Here is a 23,638-nt window from a genome sequence, read left to right as displayed (position 1 = left end):
GGCCGGAAACAGCAGCGTGTCCGCCACCTTTCGCACATGCCACGCGTCCTGTGGGCCCCTTGAGCCACGTCTGGAAACCTCCTTGCGTCATACGCACGCTGATCCTGATCTTATCCTCGCGAGCAATGGCATCCAAGATTCATTTCTGGAGCAACACATCTCCTAGTGCATCTTCACGTCTGCAACCAACTGACGCCACCCGAGGCCCCTGCACCGGCGCCAGCGAGCAAGTGCTCGGCCGCCCGCGTCCCTCCACATTTCCTTCCTCCTTCGTTCTCTCTTTTTCCTCTCTCCGGTATCTCGTCTCGCACCGATTCAATCAGCATCGCTTCTGAATCGAGCAGCACCGACACACGGACTACACCGCCCCGCCGTCGCCCGCCTCCAGGAGGCACGTTCCGCTGGAGCCTCGTCCTCCGTCTCCCGTCGTTCCACCTCGCAACCGCTGGTCCACAGTACAGTTCCTGCAACATCCTCCTTGTTGCAAGAAAAATTTATGCAACATTAGTTATGTTTCAAATCTCTCTTCTGTTGAAAAATATTTCTACAACATTAACTTTGCTGCAGAAAAAATTCTGCAACATCACCTTTGTTGCATAAAAGTGGATGCAATTTTTTCTGCAACATCACCACGGTTGTAAAGTTTTCTGCAATAATACCAATGTTGCAAAAGATACATCACGTCTCCGCACAAAGTCTCTGTTTCAGCAACAACTCGCTTTGTTGCAATTTGTGACGCTCATGTGGGGAGATCTAACAGCATGGAAGGTGGTCGTTCTTTCCTGAACTTCAATCGGCGGTCATGTAGCGCGCCCCTTGTTTCTAAAACACCGCGCTTGTTGCAGAAGGTGTTGGGGAACGTAGTAATTTCAAAAAATTTCCTACGCACACGCAAGATCATGGTGATGCATAGCAACGAGAGGGGAGAGTGTTGTCCACGTACCCTCGTAGACCGATAGCGGAAGCGTTATCACAACGCGGTTGATGTAGTCGTACGTCTTCACGATCCGACCGATCAAGTACCGAACGTACGGCACCTCCGAGTTCTACACACGTTCAGCTCGATGACGTCCCTCGAACTCCGATCCAGCCGAGTGTTGAGGGAGAGTTTCGTCAGCACGACGGCGTGGTGACGATGATGATGTTCCACCGATGTAGGGCTTCGCCTAAGCTCCGCAACGGTATTATCGAGGTGTAATATGATGGAGGGGGGCACCGCACACGGCTAAGAGATCTCAAGGATCAATTGTTGTGTCTCTGGGGTGCCCCCCTGCCCCCGTATATAAAGGAGCAAGGGGGAGGCAGCCGGCCAAGGGGAGAGGCGCGCCATAGGGGGGAGTCCTACTCCCACCGGGAGTAGGACTCCTCCTTTCCTTGTGGGAGTAGGAGAAGGGAAGGGGGAAGGAGAAAGAAGGAAGGGTGCGCCCCCCTTCCCTAGTCCAATTCGGACCAGACCATGGGGAGGGGTGCGGCCACCTTTTGAGGCCTTTCTCTCCTTTCCCGTATGGCCCATTAAGGCCCAATACGAATTCCCGTAACTCTCCGGTACTCCGAAAAATACCCGAATCACTCGGAACCTTTCCGAAGTCCGAATATAGTCGTCCAATATATCGATTTTTACGTCTCGACCATTTCGAGACTCCTCGTCATATCCCCGATCTCATCCGGGACTCCGAACTCATTCGGTACATCAAAACTCAATAAAACTGTCATCGTAACGTTAAGCGTGCGGACCCTACGAGTTCGAGAACTATGTAGACATGACCGAGACACGTCTCCGGTCAATAACCAATAGCGGGACCTGGATGCCCATATTGGCTCCCACATATTCTACGAAGATCTTTTATCGGTCAGACCGCATAACAACATACGTTGTTCCCTTTGTCACCGGTATGTTACTTGCCCGAGATTTGATCATCGGTATCTCGATACCTAGTTCAATCTCGTTACCGGCAAGTCTCTTTACTCGTTCCGTAACACATCATCCCGCAACTAACTCATTAGTCACAATGCTTGCAAGGCTTATAGTGATGTGCATTACCGAGTGGGCCCAGAGATACCTCTCCGACAATTGGAGTGACAAATCCTAATCTCGAAATACGCCAACCCAACAAGTACCTTTGGAGACACCTGTAGAGCACCTTTATAATCACCCATTTACGTTGTGACGTTTGGTTGCACACAAAGTGTTCCTCCGGTAAACGGGAGTTGCATAATCTCATAGTCATAGGAACATGTATAAGTCATGAAGAAAGCAATAGCAACATACTAAACGATCGAGTGCTAAGCTAACGGAATGGGTCAAGTCAATCACGTCATTCTCCTAATGAGGTGATCTCGTTAATCAAATGACAACTTATGTCTATGGCTAGGAAACATAACCATCTTTGATTAACGAGCTAGTCAAGTAGAGGCATACTAGTGACACTCTGTTTGTCTATATATTCACACATGTATTATGTTTCCGGTTAATACAATTCTAGCACGAATAATAAACATTTATCATGATACAAGGAAATAAATAATACTTTATTATTGCCTCTAGGGCATATTTCCTTCAGAAGGGAGGTGGGGAACGTGGGTGGTACATTGGACGGCCAGCAGCGCGTCCATCCAGCGGCCAGGCAGGCGGCGGATGTTTTTAACTAAAATCCACCGACCGACGCGTAGCGCCCCCTACATAGGATCGTAAAAAACAACGATTTTCCCTATCAGTTGTAGGAAGGAAGGACACTTCACGAGAATCAAAAAATGCCCCCCCATGGATAGAAGTAAGTAAACAGGAATTAATTCTAACTCCCACATGATAAAAAAAAGTAAAAGGTCTCGCGAAGAAAATAATCCTATTTGACCACTATACATTGCGAGCATCAGGAAATAGAATAATCGCGAATTCCGTGTAGCAACTAAAGTAGTGATAAATCCTGTCACTAAAATAGATCCTAATGAAAGTCCATCGATTCCTAATCTCCATTGGAAATCGAAGATATCTATCCATTTATAATCCTCCTTTAATTGGATTAAGGGATCCTCCAGTTGGAAATGATAACAGAACGCATAAGTCATTAGAAGGAATTCTAATAAACAAATAGATATAGTATACCACCTAACGATTTTGTTTCCCTTATGAGGTAAAAAGAAAATTATTGAACCCGCAAATATCGGCAAAACAACAAGTATTGTTAACCAAGGAAAATAACTCATGATAAAGTGATAAAGACAAGATACGTTTTGACCAGAAAAGCCCGTGCTCAATTATTTCGAGCACAGGCTTCTTCGGTAAAGAGGAATCAGATGATCCGAGTGAAGTTTTTTGTAACGTATCAATAAGATAGGGCCATGCTACATGTTGTTTCAAGCCCTAAATAAACGCAGACACTTAAAAGTCTGGCGGGCAGGCAGATTCACATCTCTTACAACCCACACAATCTTCGGTTCTCGGCGCAGAAGCAATTTGCTTGGCTTTACATCCATCCCAGGGTATCATTTCTAATACATCTGTTGGACAAGCTCGTACACATTGAGTGCATCCTATACATGTATCGTAATTTTTTATGGAATGTGACATTGGATCTATAAATTTTTCTTTTCAACATAATTTTTTTTGATCTGGCAAAAGTGAAATTAGTACTGTAATGAGTCATATGCATTGTAGACACCAGTCGAAGCAATGGTTTATCCAAACTTCAAAATAAAAATCTATTTTTTAATCTGTTTGTGAGAAAGCGTGAAGAGAGCCAAGAGACTTTAATTTTGGATTTCAACAATAAGAAATACGAAAAAATACGAATTGTACAGGCAAATTCGAATTAGCCAATAAATTGGCTATCGTCTTTTCAATATAAATTATTGCAATATTCAAATTACAATATCAATGAATTACAAATACAAAAATTCATTTAAGTGAAAAAGAATACTATGCAATAATATACTAAAAAATGGATATTCTCAAATAATACTAAGAAAATAGTATTGATTTCTATTTATTTTAATATGTGCGCCTTTGTTTAGAAGATTCTATGTCTAATTATTCAAAAGTCTAATTATTCAATAAATTAGATTAATTGATATGAGTGGATTTCCTATTACGATGGATGGAAGAAAGAATTGATAGTCCAATAGCGGCTTCAGCAGTCGCAAGGGCTATAACAAAAATTGCGAAAATATCTCCTTTTAATTAGCGATTATCAAATAGATCAGAAAATGTTATGAGAATTCAAGACATATTAGAGCTCTAACCATGTTTCGGCTTGTGATCAATCCATTGATACCAATCAAAAATAAATAGACACTCAAAAAAAGTACATGCTCAAACATCATTAACTAACTCCTTATCAATCTCGATTCATTTCAATATGAGGGCAAGAATTGAACCGATTCAATTAATTACAATAGAACAATTACACAACAAAAGAGAAAATAAAGGAGGTATTTGTTGGCAGTAGATGGGTTTTAAATTACTGATTAGTTTTTATGATATATACAATTTTCCCATATAAAACTACAATAGTTACCAATATGTGATTTGTCTATTTAAATCTTTATTCTATTTTTATTATTGTTTAGTTTGAAGAGGTAAACATGAACTTTTTATAGAACTTATGTGTATTTAATCAGTTCAACGTGTACTATAAAATATTGTGTACATTTTTTTTTGAAACTGTTCAATGTGTATTAAAAATCATTGTGTAAAAACAATAAATTCTATAAATATGTTAAAACGTGTCAAACGTGTTTGTAGAAATGTAAGAATAATTTTACACATTAATTTTTTTAATACCTGTTGAAATTTTTTAGATAGATTTTTTCAATTTTTGGAATGCATGACGAACATTTTTCAAAAACACATCTATAATTTCTTAATACACATGAGAATTTTTTAAAAATATGTTGAATAGATTTTTATTTCAAATGCACTAACACTTCCTTTAAGTTGATGACAGCTGTAATATTTTCTTACATTTCCTTTTTCAAACAGGAAAGACAATATAAAAAAAACATGAAATTGGAAAATAAATAAAAAGAAACCTTCTGCGGGCCCATAAGAGCGCCATATATTACAATAAAAATAAGGCAAATGCTTGAAGAGGTAAATAGCAACGTGATAAATAGACGTCTAGCTCACAAATAGGAATTTATTTCGTCCAGTATCCTTATTCAGAGAAGCGATATATATACGTCTTGCTCATAAATAAGACGAATACTTGCAGAGTTGAGCCAACTTTTCTTTTAAATTTTGTTTTATTATTTTGGCCGGTGTCTTTATTATAAATAGGAATTTATCTCTGTATTCCACAAAGCCGTCATTGGCCTAGTGGCTACCATAAGTGTGCACCTGTGCGCCCAGGTGGGATCAGTGCAGTTTAGCATATTTAAATATAGGGATGTTTTGAGAAATTTAGTTGAAGTACATGGAGTTTTATATAAAACAACCATCGAGGGGCGCTGATATAGCTGTTTCTCCTCTCACAGTCATTGATATGTGGGCCAATGCCACGTTGGCATGCTAGGTTGGCAATGCATACGCTCGGATACACAGCCAGAGACACCGTATTTGAACGCTCGGACAAGTTATGATACCCGTTTTATGTATTTTACAAACTTTACTAAAGTGACTGCACATGAAATCTTGTTCATGATAGTTGTGGGTTTGTGCACAAGTTCACACTTACAAAGAACTCCTTGCACCGTCTCATTGGGTGAGAGCGAAAATGTGTCAGGCCTGCCTTTGGATGTGACTTGCTGAGGAGGCCTAGATGAGTAAAGTCTGTTTTTTGGGCCTTGAGGTAGACTGGGATTGATTAGGCAGCACATGTGTGTTAGTCCATTTATTAGAGGGTATTTGGTTGGGCTTTTACTAGCTTTTCACTTCGGTTATAAGCCAAAAGAAAAAAAACATCTACTTAGGTGCTTTTGGATAAAGCCATATTATATACCCTCCGTTTCTGATATAAGTAGAGATTTCACTACAGACTATATAGACATATTTTAGAGTCTAGATCCACTCATTTTGCTCTGTATGTAGTTCATATTAAAATCTCAAAAGGGCTTATATTTGGCAACGGAGGGAGTATAAATCAAAGTGAAAAATCGAGTAAAAGCCCAACCAAACACCCTCTCAGCATGAGAACAATATAGCAATGTCTTTTCTTTTTCTTCTTATAAAGATTGGAGTTGGTGGTGAGTTCACATATGGGTGCAACATCTTTTTCAAATAAACAAATACACGCATCCCCATATATGAAGCAACCTTCCAAGAGGCATATAAACAAATGTACTTTACTCACGTATGATATTATAAATAAACAAATACGCTACTTTCATGTGAGGCCCACTTTTTTTTTGAAAAATACACAAATAACAAGACAAAAGTATGAGTTCAACTCAAAATCGATCTTGGCTTAATTTTCTTTCCAATCTACTATGGTCATGTAAAATTATCTAACACTGCATGTCTCTCATTGTATTTTTGCTATCTTTTCTAATCGTAAATCACACAATGGTTATAAAGGACACTAACTTTATTTCACCACCTCTAAACCAATGGTTCCGTGGCAACACACAAACATCTTGCTAGTCTATATATACCTAATAATAAGGGGCTATTGCTTTTAACGGTACATCATGGAAATTTCCCTTAAAATTGTCAATAATTACCCACTATGCCACCCGTAAGTGGAAAAACGATTTTCACTGGATAGACCGTTTCCTTTGGGTTATATACAATGTACTCCCTAATATTTCACATCCACACAGCTAGCCCAGTAGCTAACGCCTCACTTGACTACCTGGGTTCGAACCCAGCCACACCCCTTTTTCTTTTTCACTTCTTTTTTGGTGCAAATTCAAATGCTTTTAAAAATATTCATATTTTTCAAACCCTAACTCCAAATCTAACATGTTATATATGAAAATCCCGCGGAAAAAATGTGTAGATTTCAAATATGATATTATCTTGCATGTTAATTATTTCTAGAATTAAATTTATGGTGCAACCTTAATTAATACCTTCTCTGTATGGGGTATTTTGGAAAGTCCTATTACATATGTTTTCTACCCCATTTAACCTGAGTAGATATGATATTCAACCATTACGTTTTTACGCAACACCACTTATCATGTTGTTTGTTTTGTGGAGATTTCAAGGGATTTGCTGATATCGTCCAGTGTGTGTATAAGGGGGTGATTTTTTCCCCTGTTGCAACGCACGAACATGTTTGCTAGTAAAATAAAAATGCACACAACATTTGAACCGAAAACTACCGGGTTCAACTATAGCACCCAGTAGCCGCCAGCTAACAACACTTTCATGTCTATTGAACCACTACACCAGGTCTATCTACGGCATATTTAAGTGACTCAATCAAACATAAAAAGAAAAAATATCTACATGAATCTCCGCATAAAATCATTGACATAGGTCTTAGATGTGTAATACTTACGACACATCCAGATGTGCTTTAGCAAAACTTAACTTGGAATTGATATAGATTAATTTATCTTTTAAGTATGTTTCCAAATTGAATAATAATGAGTTAAATTTGTGAACACTATGGTGCCATCCTGTCATCCTGATAAGCACATGTTGAATCTCGTATATTTCTTTGGTGTGCACTATTACATTCTTTTGTTGGCATTACTTATGCAGAAGACTGATGTTTGTGATATGTTACGAGAGAGTGTTGAACTGACCAAAGATTCTCCAACAAAGAAGCCGAGTCTTCAAGAGCCTCTAGCATATCACATTTATTTCCTGGTGGGATGTTGCTGCGCTGGAACCCCTCTGTAATGAAGTATATGTTTTGGTATATGGTAGAATGCCGCGCCGCGTGCGAAGCAGATGGATAAGCTTGACTAGCTCTCATCCGGACGAAAATAACAAGGAATGAATTATTAGTGCTTGTCGATGTCGAACAAGGATCTAACAATGAGTGATTTGAAATTTCTGATTGTAATTTGTGACAAACCGACTGTGAAAGAAATGTTCTCTTTCAAAATTATTGTTGTTTTGCATTATTTATTTTTCACCTTTTTAGTGACTTCACTAAAGCAACATGTGGTTGATAACTATGTCCGATTCTAGGTTGCCATGTTGTACATATACATTAAAATAAAGAAAAATTAAGTTGTTATTTGGAGTGTTTGTAGTTTGTTTATCAAATATTATTAATTCCACGTGGCAATGCACCGGTATTACGCTGGTCTTTTTTTTTAAAGAAACTTTCAATCTATTCATCTTCAATTATAGTAGTACAAAAAACACCAAAGGTAATAAAAATTACAAACATGTCCGTGGACCACCTAGCAACGACTACAAGCACTGGAGCGAGCCGAATGCGCGCCGCCGTCATCGCCCCTCCGTCACTGGAACCGGGCAAACTTTGTTGTAGTAGACAACCGGGAAGTCGTCGTGCTAAGGCCCAACGCACCGGAGCAACAACCATCGCCGATGAATAAAGTCTTAGAACGATAGCATCAAACATGTAAACTCCCAAACCAAGACGAACAAAGACCGAATCCAAATAGATCTACCGAAGACCAGCACCCACCGAATCCCGCAAGATCCAATGAAGACACACCTCCACACGCCCTCCGACGACGCTAGACACATCATCGGGACGGGGATAGAACGTGGAAGACATTATTCCTACTAAGGGACATCGCCGTCGCCACATAGCCCCAACCAAGACACTGAATCTAACAAGAACGAGAACAGGGTCCCTCCCGTCGGTGGGGGCCGAGATCCTCTGCACCTCCATGGCCCAAAGGCCATCAGAGATGGGGATGGACCGGCGACAGCGCCGACAGGAGGAAAAGGAAAGCTTGAGATATTACTCGACTAATGCAATGCTCTTTACCCGCAAAAGAAATAAAATAACAGGGATGGCGGACAGATGTTTTTTAATGATATTTGTGGTGGTAGCAGATGGCAACTTCTGTTCTTTTTGCCGTAAATTTTTCTTCTTTCAAAAAACTGCCATGCGCCTCTGAAGAAACTGTAAGCAAAACCGTTCACATATGTTATCCCTCACAACAAACATTTGCCACCGCGTCCTAAAATAACATACCGTCTACATTATATATTTTGAAAAGGAGAAAGACCTCCGGCATCTGCATGCAGCCACTATGTTATATATACCGAGTAAAACTTTACTTCTACTCTCTCCGGTCAGATATATGTAGTACTAAAGTACGTCTAGATACATCAATTTTAGCAACAAGTAATATGGATCGGAGACGATACTAGTATTGTCTGTCTCAACTTGTTTGTCCGTCTTTTTTGCAAAAAAAAAGACAAAAGAAAAGAGAGAGAAAAACTCGATTGTTCGTCTCCAAATAGACCATAGTTTTCTCTGGGGTAGAGTTAAATCCGATTTTGTATCCAACGAGAACTCGAATCCTTTTGGACTTGCAGTCTGGGCTCTGTTCCGTCTGTCTATATAGCCGCACGACGTTGCACTATACGCGGCCCTCAACAACTTACCCCTCATGTTTCCCTCATCAAATCAAATAAAAAAGAAGATGGAGCTGCTGCACGTCATGGAGGGGAGAGAGGAGATCCAGCAAACCCTGAGCGAGATCGACAGACGAGCCCTCGACGCCCTCCGCTACGCGTTCCGCCTCGGCTACCGATCTCCCTCGTCTTCTCGCGATGACCAAGACATGGACGCCTTCGTCGCCTCCGTGCTGCCGCCGAATGTTTCGGAGGACGGCGATCACGACCGCCACCGCCCGAAACTGAGTGAATTGCAAAAAACCACCACATTCGAAGTTGAAGCATTCAAATGCCACCACATTTCCAGCGCGTCCCAAAAATCCACCACTTTACTTGTAAATTTTCTCAATAAAAACAAATGACCGGTTTGCCGCAGTTAACCCGATTTCTGACAGGGCTGGCCCACCCAGGTGCCACGTGGGCGAGGCCAGACGGCGAGTGGGTTGACGGCCGTTACGGCACGCGCGTGGTCAAAGCGGTCGCGGCTCTGACTGCTTGGCCCATTCTCCCCTCTTTCCCCCGTCTCTCTCTCTGTCCTGCGATGGCGGCGGCGGCTAAACCTACCGGTGGCGGCGGCGGCGAGTCAGCAGGCGGCGGAGGGACTGGAGGCGATGGTGATGGGTTCTCGGAGGTGGACAACTGGTTCGGCGGCAGTAGCTTGCCGACGCAGCGGGCTCCTTCACCGGAGCGATCCCCTTCGCCCCCCTCGCCGCCGGAGTGGGACATAGAGCGCCGTGCGGCGGCGGCCCTAGCACGCAAGATCAGGGCTTCAGGCGTGGGAGAAGGCCATCAGCGGGCTTCAGGGTTCGGCGGCGTGTGGTAAGATTTCTTCCCCCTCCACCCCTCTCTTCATTGGATTCACTGGAAATTTTAGGGTTGTTAGATTGCGTATAAACCTATCATGTTACAGTACAGTTGTTAATGGGCTGTTAGATTTTAGGAAATTTTAGGGTTGTTAGATTTTAGGAGATTTTAGGGCAGTTTGATTTTAGTGCTTTGTTTACTGAAGATTATTGTTTGTTTACTCAAGTGTTGTAGCTGATATAGTTAATATCTTTTCTGTACAACATGTTTCAGTAGGAAATATAGCTCTGGGTTTATGGTTTTATGCATGAATGCTTTGTTTAGTCCTTATTGACAGTGAAGATAGTGCTAATATCTTGTCTGAATAACATGTTACATTATTAAAACAGAATCAATGAAGCACTAATTCTCCTCAATTTTCTGTAGTTTGGATGATGAGATATGGGAAATAAGGTACCATTTTCAAGGGAGAGACAACTTGGAGAGGACCATTTCTCTGTCAGAAATTACTTATATAAACATGTTAGCACTGCTAGAGACTGAAGAGGGATATACTGAAGCTGACTACATGTTCTATATGAAAGAAGAAGGAAAGGGGGCAGCAGGAATGCAGGTTATTGACAGTGAAGATAGTGTGGAAGAGATGCTAGACTATTATGCCGAGCAGAAGGTGCTCAACATAACTGTAATTAAGGCTAATGAGCCTAATCCAGGAGAGTTTAACAGGTCAAATATTGTGGAGGAACAAGTGCCTATAAGTAATGTGGGGGATTCCAACATTATTTCTATAGATGAGGCAGGAGTATTGTTCCCTATTGTTGTTGAAGACACAGTTGAAGAGCTCTATGCTGTGCCTATTGCTGTTGTAGAGCCAGGTGAAGAGTCTGCATATATTAACACACAACAGAGCATGAATTTGAAGAAAGCAAAGGGCAAAGAGAAATTACAGGAAGATGTTGGCCCCTCTGATGATGAAGTGTTTGTTGATTTGAACTGCTGTGAGGACTGCTCTGAGGAGGAAGATGAAATCATTGAGAAGGAAGATGAAATCATTGAGGAGGAAGAGCATGACATAGGTAATGAGGAGGAAGATGAAATCATTGAGAAGTTGAAGCAGAAAAGGAAACAGAGAGAGGATCCTATGCATCACTTTGAAGGAGACACAGAAGTGGAAGAGATGTGTCCAGAGGCAGAGGACTCAGACACAGAACCTGAGACACCTCTTCCTCAAACATTCAAGAAAGTAGGCAAAGCAGGCCCCACTACAAGATCACACCATGAAGCTGACATTGAGGTAATTCCTGATTTCATTCCATCTGATGATTCTGCTTGTTTCCCTGGGGACTATGACATTAGTGATTCAGATGATGAGTCAGGTCTACCACTGCCCTGTGGAAAGAAGAGTCAAGCCAAGAGGGCCAGGACTAGGATCTGGTATGATGAGACCAAGCCAGATGCTCATGACCAACTTTGCTTGAGTATGTGCTTCACTGATGTGTATCAGTTTAGAAGAGCACTTAGGAATTTTCATATCAGAATCCTTAGAAATTTCCAGTACCATAGGAACTGCAAGGATAGGATCATTGTGCATTGCAAAGAAAGGGACAATGGGTGTCCTTTTTTCATGACTGCATCCACAATTGCTCATGAGAAGACATTCTGCATCAAGAAGATGAAGTTGTTGCACACTTGTGGTGCACATGGAGAAAAAACCAAAGTGACAGTTGACTGGATGGCCAGAACATGTGAGCAGCAACTAAGAGATAATCCAAGGGCTAGTGTTGATGCAATTTTAAAAAGAACAAAGACTAAGTATGGGCTGGAAGTGCCAAAGACCAAGGCCTACAGGGCAAGGTCATTGGCCATTGAAGTGGTGGAAGGTGACATGAAGGGACAATACACAAGGTTTAGGGATTATCTTCAAGCTGTGCTTGATACCAACCCTGGGAGCAGATGCATTGTGACTACCAGAGAGCTTGAGCTCCATCCTAGCCCAAATCCTAGGTTCCACTACATGTTCTACTGTCTGAATGCTTCAAAAGAAGGTTTCTTGAATGGGTGTAGGCCCTTTATAGGTATTATATGCATTCTAAATTACTCCAATTCATTGCCCATATCTTGTACTTAATAATGCACTCATTTCACTACCCAATGCTTTAATACAGGTTTAGATGGTTGCTTTATCAAGCTTTCTACTGGGCAACAGATACTTGCTGCCACTGGTAGGGATGGGAATAACAACATATTCCCTATTGCAATTGGTATTGTTGATAAGGAGGACAAGGAAAGTTGGACTTGGTTTCTTAGCCAATTAAGAGCTTGCATTGGAGAGGGGAACAAGTGGGGCACATACACAATCATCTCTGATAGACAGAAGGTATATTTTTCATTTCACAATTGAATGAGAAAATTCTAGAAATAATAATTTGTTATACTTGCTGCCATTATGAAGTTATATGATTAATACTTGCTGCCATCTATATAATGACTTAAACAAGGGCTGTTGAATGCAATTCAAGCTGTGTTCCCACACTCACCTCAAAGATATTGTCTTAGACATATCTATGCAAATTTCCAGTCAGCTGGCTTCAGGAGTGAGGAGTTGAAGAAGCATATGGACAATGCTGCATATTCATACACCAAGAATGGTTTTGAGGTTGCAATGAATGAACTGAGAAAGGAGGATGAAGATGCTTGGAAGTGGCTTTGTGATATCCCTAAAGAGACTTGGGCAAGGCATGCTATGGATCACACATGCAAGACAGACCTAGTAGTTAACAATCTTAGTGAAGTGTTTAACAAGATGATACTAGATGTGAGGAACAAGCCAATAAGGAGCTGTGTAGATGGATTCAGAACTAAGTTGATGGTTAAGTACCAAGCAGTTAGAGAGAAGACAGAGAAGAGTAAGTGGGAGATAACACCCACTTATATGGAGAAGTTGGAGGAGTCAAAGAAGTACTCAAGGCACCGCACTGCATACATGGCAGGTCCTGGTATTTGGCAAGTCACTAGTGGGGAGTCTACCTACTGTGTGAACCTTGATAAGTGGACCTGTGACTGCAAGAAGTGGGACCTATGTGGTTGGCCATGTAACCATGCAGTTTCTGCCATTACAAGAGTGAAGGGGCAGCCAGAAGACTATGTGCATGAGTTCTTCAAAAAACCATTGTATAAGGAAACATACAAGCACATCATCTACCCTGTACCAGGGCCTGACTGTTGGCCTAGGACACCAACTGCTGACATAGATCCACCAGTGTTCAAAGAGAAGAAGGGCAGAAAGCAAACAACTAGGAGGAAGGGGCAATTTGAGGTCCCAACAAAGAAGGATACATCAAGGATGGCAACTATCACCTGTAGCAACTGCAAGATGCAGAAACATAGGTACACCTACTGCCCTCAGCCCCTGAAGCCTCATCTGCAGGCAAGAAAGGACAAGCACAAGGTATGGAATATGCACACTGTTGTCATTGTTTTCAACTTATTACCATGAAACTGGCACAAACAACTAGCCTCACCAGTTTTCATTGTTTTAATCATTTGATTCATCCTAATTGTTGGGCTATGATGTGTGCTTTCTTAGACAACCAGAACTCACTACCATGGAGCTGGGGGAAGTTCTACTGCTACTGCACAGCCTGCAACCAGTGCACCACCTGCTGCAACTACTAGGGTTAGAAGAACAACTGCTACTGGTCATTCCCAGCCTGCTACATCTACCAGGGGAAGAAAATCAACTGCTGCTTCTACTGGTCCTGCCCAGCCTGCTGCTTCTACAAGGCCAAGAAGAACAACTGCTGCTTCTACAAGGGCAAGCATCACCATTGATGCTTCTACTACTTCCCAGGCTGCCACAAGAGCTTCAGGTTCAAGCAATGCAGCCAGCAGGAGAGGTGGAAGGCCCTACATGGCACCTAGGGCTGCAACTACAACAGAGGGAGCAACAGTAGGGTCTAAAAGGAAGAGGTTCCAGAACACCAGGATGAGGGGTTACTTTTATGCCAGTGGCAACTAGTTAGTGCACAATTTGGCTGTTGTCTTTTGAACTGCCCGCCTTAAGTATTTCTAAATATCATAAACTATGCCTGAGAACTGCTATGTGTGAACTGCTATGTGTAATCAGTATTTAGCTTGAGAACTTGTTTGTGTTACCATGCTAAGTTTGAGAACTGTTATGGATGAGAACTTTTATGGTTGAGAACATGTTTGTGTCATCAACAATTTACTTGTTTGATTTTGGCCACCTTGAGCCCAAGCCTTGTTTGATTTTCTATTCTAAAAGATTTTGGCCACATTGGATGTAACATGGCAGCATGGCAGCTACTATTTCTTTATGCTTTTGGTTGTAAAATGGCCAGTTACTATGGCCTTGTGCTTTTGGTTGAAAAACATGGCAGTAAGAAGTTGAAAAACATGGCAGTAAAAACATGGCCAGAAACATGGCAGTAAAAACATGCCAGAAACATGGCAGTTAACATGGCCAGAAACATGGCAGTTAACATGGCCAGAAACAATTACATAACTGGGGTAGTTTTGCAGCTAGTCATTACATACATTACATAACTTAACTGGAGGTAGTTTTGTAGCTAGTCATTACATACATTACATAATTTAACTGGAGGTAGTTTTGTAGAAAATCATTACAGTCATTACATAACTAGGGGATTCCCAAAATATACAACCCCAAGGCCAGCTATATTGTTCCAAGGCCACATATTAGCTTAACATAACTGAGGTGATGAACATCATTGTTCACTCATCAAGGATTGACTTGATCTTGGCAAGCTTGTCCTTGTTGCCATGACCAGCTTTCATAAGATCACCCACCAGAAACTCCAGCTTCTTCTTCTCCTCTACCAGCCTGTCCCTCTCTTTCTTCATCTCATCCCTCTCCTTCCTTGTGTTCCTAATGATCCCCCCCTGAGACCTAAGAATGCACTTCATCTCCTTCAGCTCCTGAGCCAGCTTCTCCATCTCCTTCATCTTGCCAAAGTCAGCACTCTGCTTCTCCTTGCTGATAGCTAGCTTCTCCATGTCCTTGTCCACATCCATCTGCTTCTGCTTGAACTCTTCATCACTCATGACCCTGTTGTTCTGATCTGCCCAATCAAACATCTTGGTGACTTCCTCAACCAGCTGACTGTACTGATCCCCAAGTGTATCCAACTGCTTGTTGACCTTGTCCAACTCTTTCTTATACTTCTCATGGTCAATCATTCTGCCATGATTCTCCTCATGAAACATCTCCCATATCTTCTCCAAACATCTTTGCAGAATAGAAGGCCATGGGGCATCAACCCACTGAGCAACTCCACAGTCAATACCATCCTGCATCAAGTTTCATTTACTTAATTTACTGACATGTTTGGTCACTGCAACTTGAAGATACAGACATTCAGGAAACTTGAAGTTCAAGCTAAGCTTATATGACAAGAGCAATACTACCATTAACTGAATTGTTAAAAACAAGTTTGGTCACTGCAACAAACTACATTAGTTCATTCAGTACCACAGTCCAAATTGTGATAATCCCCTCAATTTACTGACAGAAATTGATGCTTGCATCTGCAGCTCTAGAACAGTCCAAAACATGTTTCATTTGCTTAATTTACTGACATAAATTGATGCTTGCATGTGCAAACATGTTTCATTTACTGACAGAAATTAATCAATCCATCTACAGACAGTACAAATCATGTTTCATTAACTGAATTTACTGACATAATTTGATTCTTGCATCTGCAGACAGTCCAAATCATGTTTCATTAACTGAATTTACTGACAGCAATTCCAAACATCTGCAAACTAACTACCACCAACACAAACCCTAGTTTGATAACACTGACATGAGGAACAGCACATCCATAGAACCTCCTCCCAGTGTCCTTTCCTTCAAATGCAACATATTTCATGCATGGGGCCAAGTGCAGTCTACATGTGATGCTTGCATCTGCAGCTCTACCACAGAAGGATGGATCTATAGTGGTGTCAGGGTTCGCCTGCATTGTAGCACACTAGTGAACCGCAGAAAAGATAGCAACTGCTCCAAACATGGTCTCAAATCGAAGAACACTTGAACACTAACCCTAACCCTAGGTGCAAAGCAGATATCTTACCCAGTGCTGCTCCAGATCCATGCCGACCAGCTCCTCCTCGTCGCTGCTCTCCTCTCCATCCTTCCACGACGGCATCTTCTACGGCGGGGAGGGAACCGTGCCTCCGGCGGCGGCGAAAAACTCCGGCGGCGGCAACAGGGGACAGAGCAGAGGAGTGAGAGTGAGAGAGTGAGCGAGTGAGCGAGTGGAGTGGAGCGGCGGGGAGTGGGGGCTCTGTTTTGTACCGACAGCCTTAACGGCCGTCAACCCACTCGCCGTCTGGCCTCGCCCACGTGGCACCTGACGGGTGGGCCAGCCCTATCAGAAATCGGGTTAACTGCGGCAAACTGGTCATTTGTTTTTATTGAAAAAATTTACAAGTAAAGTGGTGGATTTTTGGGACGCGCTAGAAATGTGATGGCAATTGGATGCTTTAACTTCAAATGTGGTGGTTTTTTGCAATTCACTCCCCGGAACTCGACCAGCTACCGCTTGCGCGGGAGGATTGTTTCCGCGACGAGGACGCGTCGACGGCTCTGAAGATGGACTGGGCGTCGTGCTACGTGCCGCACAGCGACCACGACGCGCACTTCGGGGTTGCCGACCCTGGCGTCATCGGCGTGGCGGACGGCGTCAGCGCGTACAGCGCGAAAGGCGTGGACGCGGGCGCCTTCTCTCGGAGCCTCATGGCGAGCGCCTACAAAGACGCGCTGGAGACGGTGCCCAGGCCCATCTGCCCCTACACGCTGCTGCAACGGGCCTACAAGGGCGCGGCCTCGTCGGGCGTGCCTGGGGCGTCCACGGCGGTCCTTCTCTCGCTCGTCGGGGACACCCTCAGGTGGGCCAACGTGGGTGACAGCGGCTTCGCCGTGCTCCGCGGCGGCGCGATCGTGCACCGCTCGCGGCCGCAGCTGGCCCGCTTCAACTGCCCGCTCCAGCTCGCCGCCAAGGGCGCCGACAGCGTCACCGAGGCGGAGGTGGGCGAGACCGCGGTGAGGGACGGCGACATCGTGGTGGTGGCCGCGGACGGGCTGTTCGACAACATGTTCGACGCGGAACTCGAGCCCGTCGTGCGGATGGGCACGGCGCTGGGCTTCTCGCCCAAGAACATGGCGGACATCATTGCCGGCATCGCCTACGAGATGTCGTGGAGCAAGGTCAAGGACTCGCCGTTCAGCGTCGGCTACCGGAAGCACACGGGGAGTCAACGGTGCGGCGGGAAGCAAGATGACATAACCGTCGTCGTCGCCTTCATCGTCTCCACTCAGCTGGAGGGCGTGGGCGTGGGCGTCGACAAGGTTGAAGATGATGCAGCTTCAAATTCTATCTGGATGGATCAAGTCAAGATGAAGAAAAGGGCATACGAACTTAAGAACGTATCTGGGCCATCTCTCGGTGCAAAAAGCGATTCCGTCGACAGTGGAAATCGGCGTACATTGCAGCGTTCCAATTCCGGGCCGATTTCTCGTGCCAGAGGTCGTTGGTATTGAACTAGCAAACATGCCTGTGCGTTGTAGCGGAAGAAAAAATATTACATGCCCTTATGCCAATAAAACATGGCTAAAGTTTCATCACAAATCCATATCTTCACACTGTGTCGTCATTTATACTCCTTCCGACCCTCGTTGATAATGATAGTGTTCAAACCCTTCTGGTCTCTAGTTAATGAAATTATACTACATAATGTCCAGTAGGCAGTCATGGAGCAGCCGGACTGCTAGCAACAACAGCAGAAGCGAAGGCGAAGGCCGACAAGAGGGTTGCCACTTTTCATGTCCCCCACCAGCACCTATGATGGCAGGACTTTTAGTGCTTGCACTTCATTTCTTTTGATGAAGCCGCATTCATGTCCTCGAGTAGCGCATCCTTCAGCTTCACTATCATCGGATGGAAGAGGAGCGGTGCAGTGAAGTGGATTTTTCAAAGATTCGAATGCAAGCAGGTTTTTACAATGCTGATAGTTTAGTTTGCAACATTATATACCGTTCTCTTTTTTTTTCACTATTTGGACTTGGCCCAAAGAGGAGAATTTTACATAGACATCACATGGGCTCTTTCTCTATGTCAAAAGAAACATGCACGCAGAGAGACCAAAACCACACACACTCATCTCTTCCTGTTCCCCATTCTCAATAATTTAAGAATATATTGAATAAATCCATGTGTAATATGGATTAACCATGCACATAAACAAATATTAATAAATATTCAATGATAAAAGAACATTAAAGATGGTAGAAACAAAAGTACACATTATTATAAATAAAACAATTACCTTGTGGGAGATAGTCATATGTTACATCAAGCTAACAAGTTTATGTTCCTCCGGTTGCTTATCATCATCCAATGAAACTTTTCTTCATTCATCAATTCAGAATTCAAAGATAATGTCGACGTGGTTGGTGACGGAGGTGGTGGCAATGGATCACCAATTATACCCTAAACAATCAATTCAGAGCATTTCGAAACCCGAGATAATGTTGAGATGGTTGGTGACATGTGATGGCTCCAGATTAAGATCATTTTGCTTTTTCGAAATCCTGAACATTGGCCAACTCAGCCGTGTCATCAATTTTCTACTATAGAAACAAAAATTGAATTTTTTTCTTAGGGAAACAAAAATAGAAGTTTAACCTTACATGAAGATATGATTAAAGGGTGATTCATTGATGGAGTAATCAGATAATGCGAAAATCAATAGTAATAATAAAAAAGAGTTCAAGTAATAACTAATAATATATTTTTGTCAACTTTGCAGAAGACTTGCTACCTGCTGCTACAACCAATTGACTCATGCCCAAACACCTCTCATGTATAAATGTACATATAGGGACTCACTGCTACATATGAATTCTACTCACTCCTACATATGAATGCTTGTGAATTCTTAAGGTTACAACAAGCAACTGAAGGGTATACAAAATCATGAAAATTCTTCGTTCTTCATGCAGATGAAGGCACATCATTAATTGTCCTCACAACACATCAAAGCCTACTTCCAACGATTTAAAATGCATGCCACTTTTCTTTGCCAAACATAAGGAAGAAATAAACTAAGGCAATGACGCTAGAAGACTTTTCTTTGTCGAACATATGGAAAAAGAAAAACCTAAGGTAATGACGATGGAAACTATGGTTGCAGGAGTAAAAGATCATGTTGAAGAATAAAGCCCAAAATTCATGCTATTTTCAAATTTTAATTTTAACTAAATTATGAAACATAACAAAACTGCTACTTAAAGGTTGCTCATGTTCTGGTCATCCATCGTTGAGTCTTGAGAACAACATGATTTATTAACCAAAAGTAGGAATTTTCAGGTTTGGAGGATGCAAATACAGACATTATGTTGAACATACATCAGTAAAAAATTGGTAAACTGAAGTGCAACCAAATGAACACGTATGCACATCGGTAAACTGTACATTGGTACGCACTGCGAGCGCAACAGATTTTCGTGTGAAACTGAAACTATACACTTTAGAAGAAGATTCAGAATAGCACAAAACCACATGATGTGAGACGTTTATGAGCTCGGCTTCAGCAACAATCATGCCTTCTGTAAGTGCATCTAGTGCCCCTTAGTGATTTTGGTGCATTGAAGACTTATAGGTTAAGGGACTAATGAGTTTGTGAGTGTACACATGTCTATAAGTCTATGAGGAGTTTGATATTTACGATGAAAGTCAACCCCTAAAAATGAATGTCTTCAGCTGAAGACTTTGGTTTTCTTGAAGACTTTGAAAGTGAAGAAATTGGTGTGGCCGTGAAGACTTGATATTCATGCGAGGATTATGAAGCGTGAAGACTTTTGTTTTCGTAGTTTCATTTTCTCTTTCTTGAGTCATAGGGAACACCGTACTGTTAAAGGGGGTCGAGGTAAAACTAAGGAAAAGTTTCCAAGTGATGCTCATCTCAAAATCCTACACCTACCCAATCCCTTCGAGTGAAGCCATTGGAAATCTCATACAGTTCAGTCAATTTCTTCAGTGACAGAGACAAAGATCTTCTAGTATCTAAGGAATTTATCTTGACTGAGGAGTTAGGAATTCGCCAGTGCGGATTGCCTACAAGTGAGGAACATGATAGCCCTGAGGAATTTCATAGCTCAAATATCCGACCGTTGCTGTGCTATGCGCGAGCTGTCCCAAAATATCTACCCACCCAACGGTCATATCATTGAAGGGCATTTATGTCTTATCATGTTGGGCTGTTCCCTAGGCTATAAATAGCCGCCCCCTACAATCACTAGTTGGTTGGCTGCTCCGAGAGAAACTAACACTTGTCATTGAGAGCATCCCATCCCCCGAGGACTTTGAGCGAAAATCATCAAGTGAGGGAAACCCAAACCCAAACACCTACAAACCCAAAGTGATTGAGCATCACTGAAGAGATTGTTCCTGTGTGGAACCGACGCTTGTTACCTTTGAGGACTGTGCATCCTCCAGACGGTTAGGCGTCATGGTCTAGAGCATCCAAGAGTAAATTGTGGATCGCCGAGTGACCGAGTCTGTGAAGGTTTGGAAGTCACCTGAAGACTTACCACGAGTGATTGGGCGAGGTATGTGTGATCTTAGCTCAAGGAGAATACGATGAGAACTGTGTGTCCGGGACTGTGTGTCCTCAGTTTTAAATACCTAGCCGCTCCAACCAGACGTATGACTGTCACAACAGTTGGAACTGGTCTACCAAATCATCGTCTTCACCAAGCTACTGGTTCTATTTCCTCAACCCTTTCATTTCCTCATTTCTGTGTTGAAGTACTTAATCGTTACTGTTTGAAGACTTTGACTGAAGACTTTCTCAATTTCCTCAATCCTATTTCTTCAGCCAGTTTGTCTTCAGCCTGCTTATCCTGTTTACACGCTACTTGTACTTTGTGCTTGTTTTCGTTTCATCATGATGACTGTGCTTCTGTTCTGTTATGCATGCATCTGAGTACTTATTCCGCTGCTAAGTAGTTCATTGCTTAGGAATTTCCTCATCTTGAAATTCCTCAGTGACGAATTTGTAAAAATCGCCTATTCACCCCCCTCTAGTCGATATAACGCACTTTCAATTGGTATCAGAGCAAGGTACTCCCTTGTTCTGTGTGATTTTGGTCTAACCATCTGGAGTTTTAGTTATGTCAACTACATGCATGATTAAGGTCTCGGCTGGGTGTCCTACCTTCGATGGGACGGACTACCCCTGCTGGAAGAATAAGACGCGAATGCATCTTGAGGCAATTGACAACGATCTCTGGTATGTTGTGGAAAATGCGTTCCCTCCGTCACTCCTACGATTAACGCTGCTGATGTGAAGAGATTCAAGCAACTCGACTCTCAAGCGAAGAATATCATATGTGGCCATCTGAGCAATGGGCAGTATGTCAAAGTGAGTGCTTTAGAGACAGCTAAGCTCATCTGGGATAGGCTGTCCAAGGTCAACGAAGGAGTCTCAACACAACGTGACTCTCGAGTTGACGTTCCTCGCAATCTCTTCAACCGCTTCAAAAGACTCGACAATGAAAATGTTCAGCAAACCTTCGATCGCTTCACTGACATCTCAAAGGAGCTTCAAGCACTTGGTGCCACTGACATCACCGACCATGAGGTGGTGAAGAAATTGCTGAGATCGCTTGATTCCTCATTTGACACTCTTGCACTGATGATTCAAGAACGTGGAGACTACAAGTCACTTGATCCTGCTGATATCCTCGAGAGGCTAAATACTCATGAGTTCCAACTTGCTGAGAAGAGAGATCTCTATGGACCGAGCTATGGCAGATCACGCGCACTGAAGGCCAAGGCAGTCTTTGAATCTGAAGGAGAGGATTCTGGTAGCAGCCTTAGTGATCCTGAAGAACAGAGTCAGGAGCTAGGAATGCTCGTGAGGAAATTTCAGAAGTTCTCAAGGCATGGTTGCTTTGGTAAATCCTCAAGAGGTGATGACATGAGATCAGATTCCTCATCCCGTGACTACAAGAAGAGAACTTGCCACAAATGCAAGAAACCCAGTCACTACATTACTGATTGTCCTCAGTGGGAAAAGGAATCAAAGAAAAGAAATACAAGGGTTACATTTCTGGTGACTCAAAGAAGAAGAAGAAATCTTCAAAGTCCTCATCGTCAAAATCTTTGAAGCCTTCATCTCACAAGAAGAGCAACTTCAAAAAGGCTCAGGCATTCATCGGCAAGGAAATGGACTCTGAAGCTGAATCTGAATCTGAGGAAAATGAGGAAGAGGGGGCATCTGAGGGGTCAGACTCTGGTGTGGCGAGCCTGCTAGCCCTCGTTACTGCTTTCGTCAGCAAGTCCATCTTCAACTCTGAGGAAAATGACTTCCCCAACACTGCTGATGACTACTCTCCCACCTATTGCTTCATGGCAAAAGGTGCCAAGGTACTCAAATATCCCTCCTCTAAATCAAGTGAGGATGAATCTGATGAAAATCCCAAGCCTAGCTACTCTAAACTTGCTAAAATTGCTGTGAAACAACAAAAGGCTTTTGAAAAGGTTCAAAATATGCTAGACAAAAGCGATGACCTGTTGGGTGAAGAAATGGATCGAACTCAAACTCTAACTGATAATCTTCAGAGACTTCAGTCCAAGTTTGACAATCTTCAAAGTCATCATAACACTCTCTTAGCCGATCATGAGAAGCTTTCTTATGAATTTCTTCAAAGAAAGCAAGATCTTGAGAAGCTAAGGGCGGGTTATGAAGATCTTCAGAAGGAACATGATTCACTGCTTGCTCAACAGATCAGTGCCGCTCAGGATGAATTCATTCCACCATGTTTGAAATGCATTGAACGTGAATCTGCTAATTCTTCACCTCAAAGTTCAAATGCTTCTATTGCTGCAAATTCTTCAACTATCTCTGTTATCACAAATTCCTCATCTGAGGATACCACTATTATCACTAACAATGCAGGGTTGAAGAAATTGTATGTGACAGGCATGTACAAAAGCCTCAAGGGGCATCATGCTCTTTGTGATGTGCTTAAAAAGCAGATCCTTAACAGGAACCCTAGGAAAGAGGGTATTGCCTTTGAGAGGAAACTCAATGCTGATGGGACCTACTGGAAACCTGAGCAGTATCCCAAAACCTCATGGGTTGCTGCAAAGGGACCTCCCGTAGATCCATCCACTTTATCTGGCTTTACATGTGAATCTTCATATTCTTCTAATGAGTCATTTGTCTCCAACTATAAATTGTTCAAAAATCAGAATGGTGAAGTATTTGCTAGATATGTTGGCA

The 23,638-nt window shown here is 42.7% G+C and overlaps 2 protein-coding genes across 2 annotated transcripts; one reads left to right on the top strand and one right to left on the bottom strand.

The window, feature by feature from the left end:
- Positions 1 to 14,816: 14,816 nt before the first annotated feature.
- Positions 14,817 to 16,868, bottom strand: LOC109749614 (uncharacterized). Its single transcript, XM_073495926.1, has 4 exons — positions 16,420 to 16,868; positions 16,150 to 16,302; positions 14,920 to 15,631; positions 14,817 to 14,871 (listed from the first exon to the last, which is right to left on the bottom strand). The coding sequence occupies exons 1-3, from the start codon at positions 16,492 to 16,494 to the stop codon at positions 15,056 to 15,058; spliced, it is 804 nt and encodes a 267-aa protein (XP_073352027.1). The 5' UTR covers positions 16,495 to 16,868; the 3' UTR covers positions 14,817 to 14,871; positions 14,920 to 15,055.
- A 205-nt stretch (positions 16,869 to 17,073) lies between these two features.
- On the top strand, positions 17,074 to 18,046 carry LOC109749613 (putative protein phosphatase 2C 23). Its single transcript, XM_020308561.4, has one exon. The coding sequence runs from the start codon at positions 17,085 to 17,087 to the stop codon at positions 17,886 to 17,888; it is 804 nt and encodes a 267-aa protein (XP_020164150.4). The 5' UTR covers positions 17,074 to 17,084; the 3' UTR covers positions 17,889 to 18,046.
- Positions 18,047 to 23,638: the final 5,592 nt, after the last annotated feature.

The sequence above is a fragment of the Aegilops tauschii genome, chromosome 3 (genome assembly GCF_002575655.3).
Source record: "Aegilops tauschii subsp. strangulata cultivar AL8/78 chromosome 3, Aet v6.0, whole genome shotgun sequence".
In the NCBI taxonomy this organism is placed as follows: Eukaryota; Viridiplantae; Streptophyta; class Magnoliopsida; order Poales; family Poaceae; genus Aegilops; species Aegilops tauschii.
Note: the sequence above shows the minus strand (reverse complement) of the source record. Positions and strands in the feature narration are given on the sequence as shown.

Excerpts from the sequence above, each read along its gene's own strand:
- LOC109749614 (XM_073495926.1), bottom strand. The coding sequence starts at position 16,494 with ATGCCGTCGTGGAAGGATGGAGAGGAGAGCAGCGACGAGGAGGAGCTG. Across the intron at positions 16,303-16,419 it reads TGGATCTGGAGCAGCACTGG|GCGAACCCTGACACCACTAT; the intron begins GTAAGATATCTG and ends GCTACAATGCAG. Across the intron at positions 15,632-16,149 it reads ATGGATGTGCTGTTCCTCAT|GATGGTATTGACTGTGGAGT; the intron begins GTCAGTGTTATC and ends AACTTGATGCAG.
- LOC109749613 (XM_020308561.4), top strand. The coding sequence starts at position 17,085 with ATGGCGAGCGCCTACAAAGACGCGCTGGAGACGGTGCCCAGGCCCATC.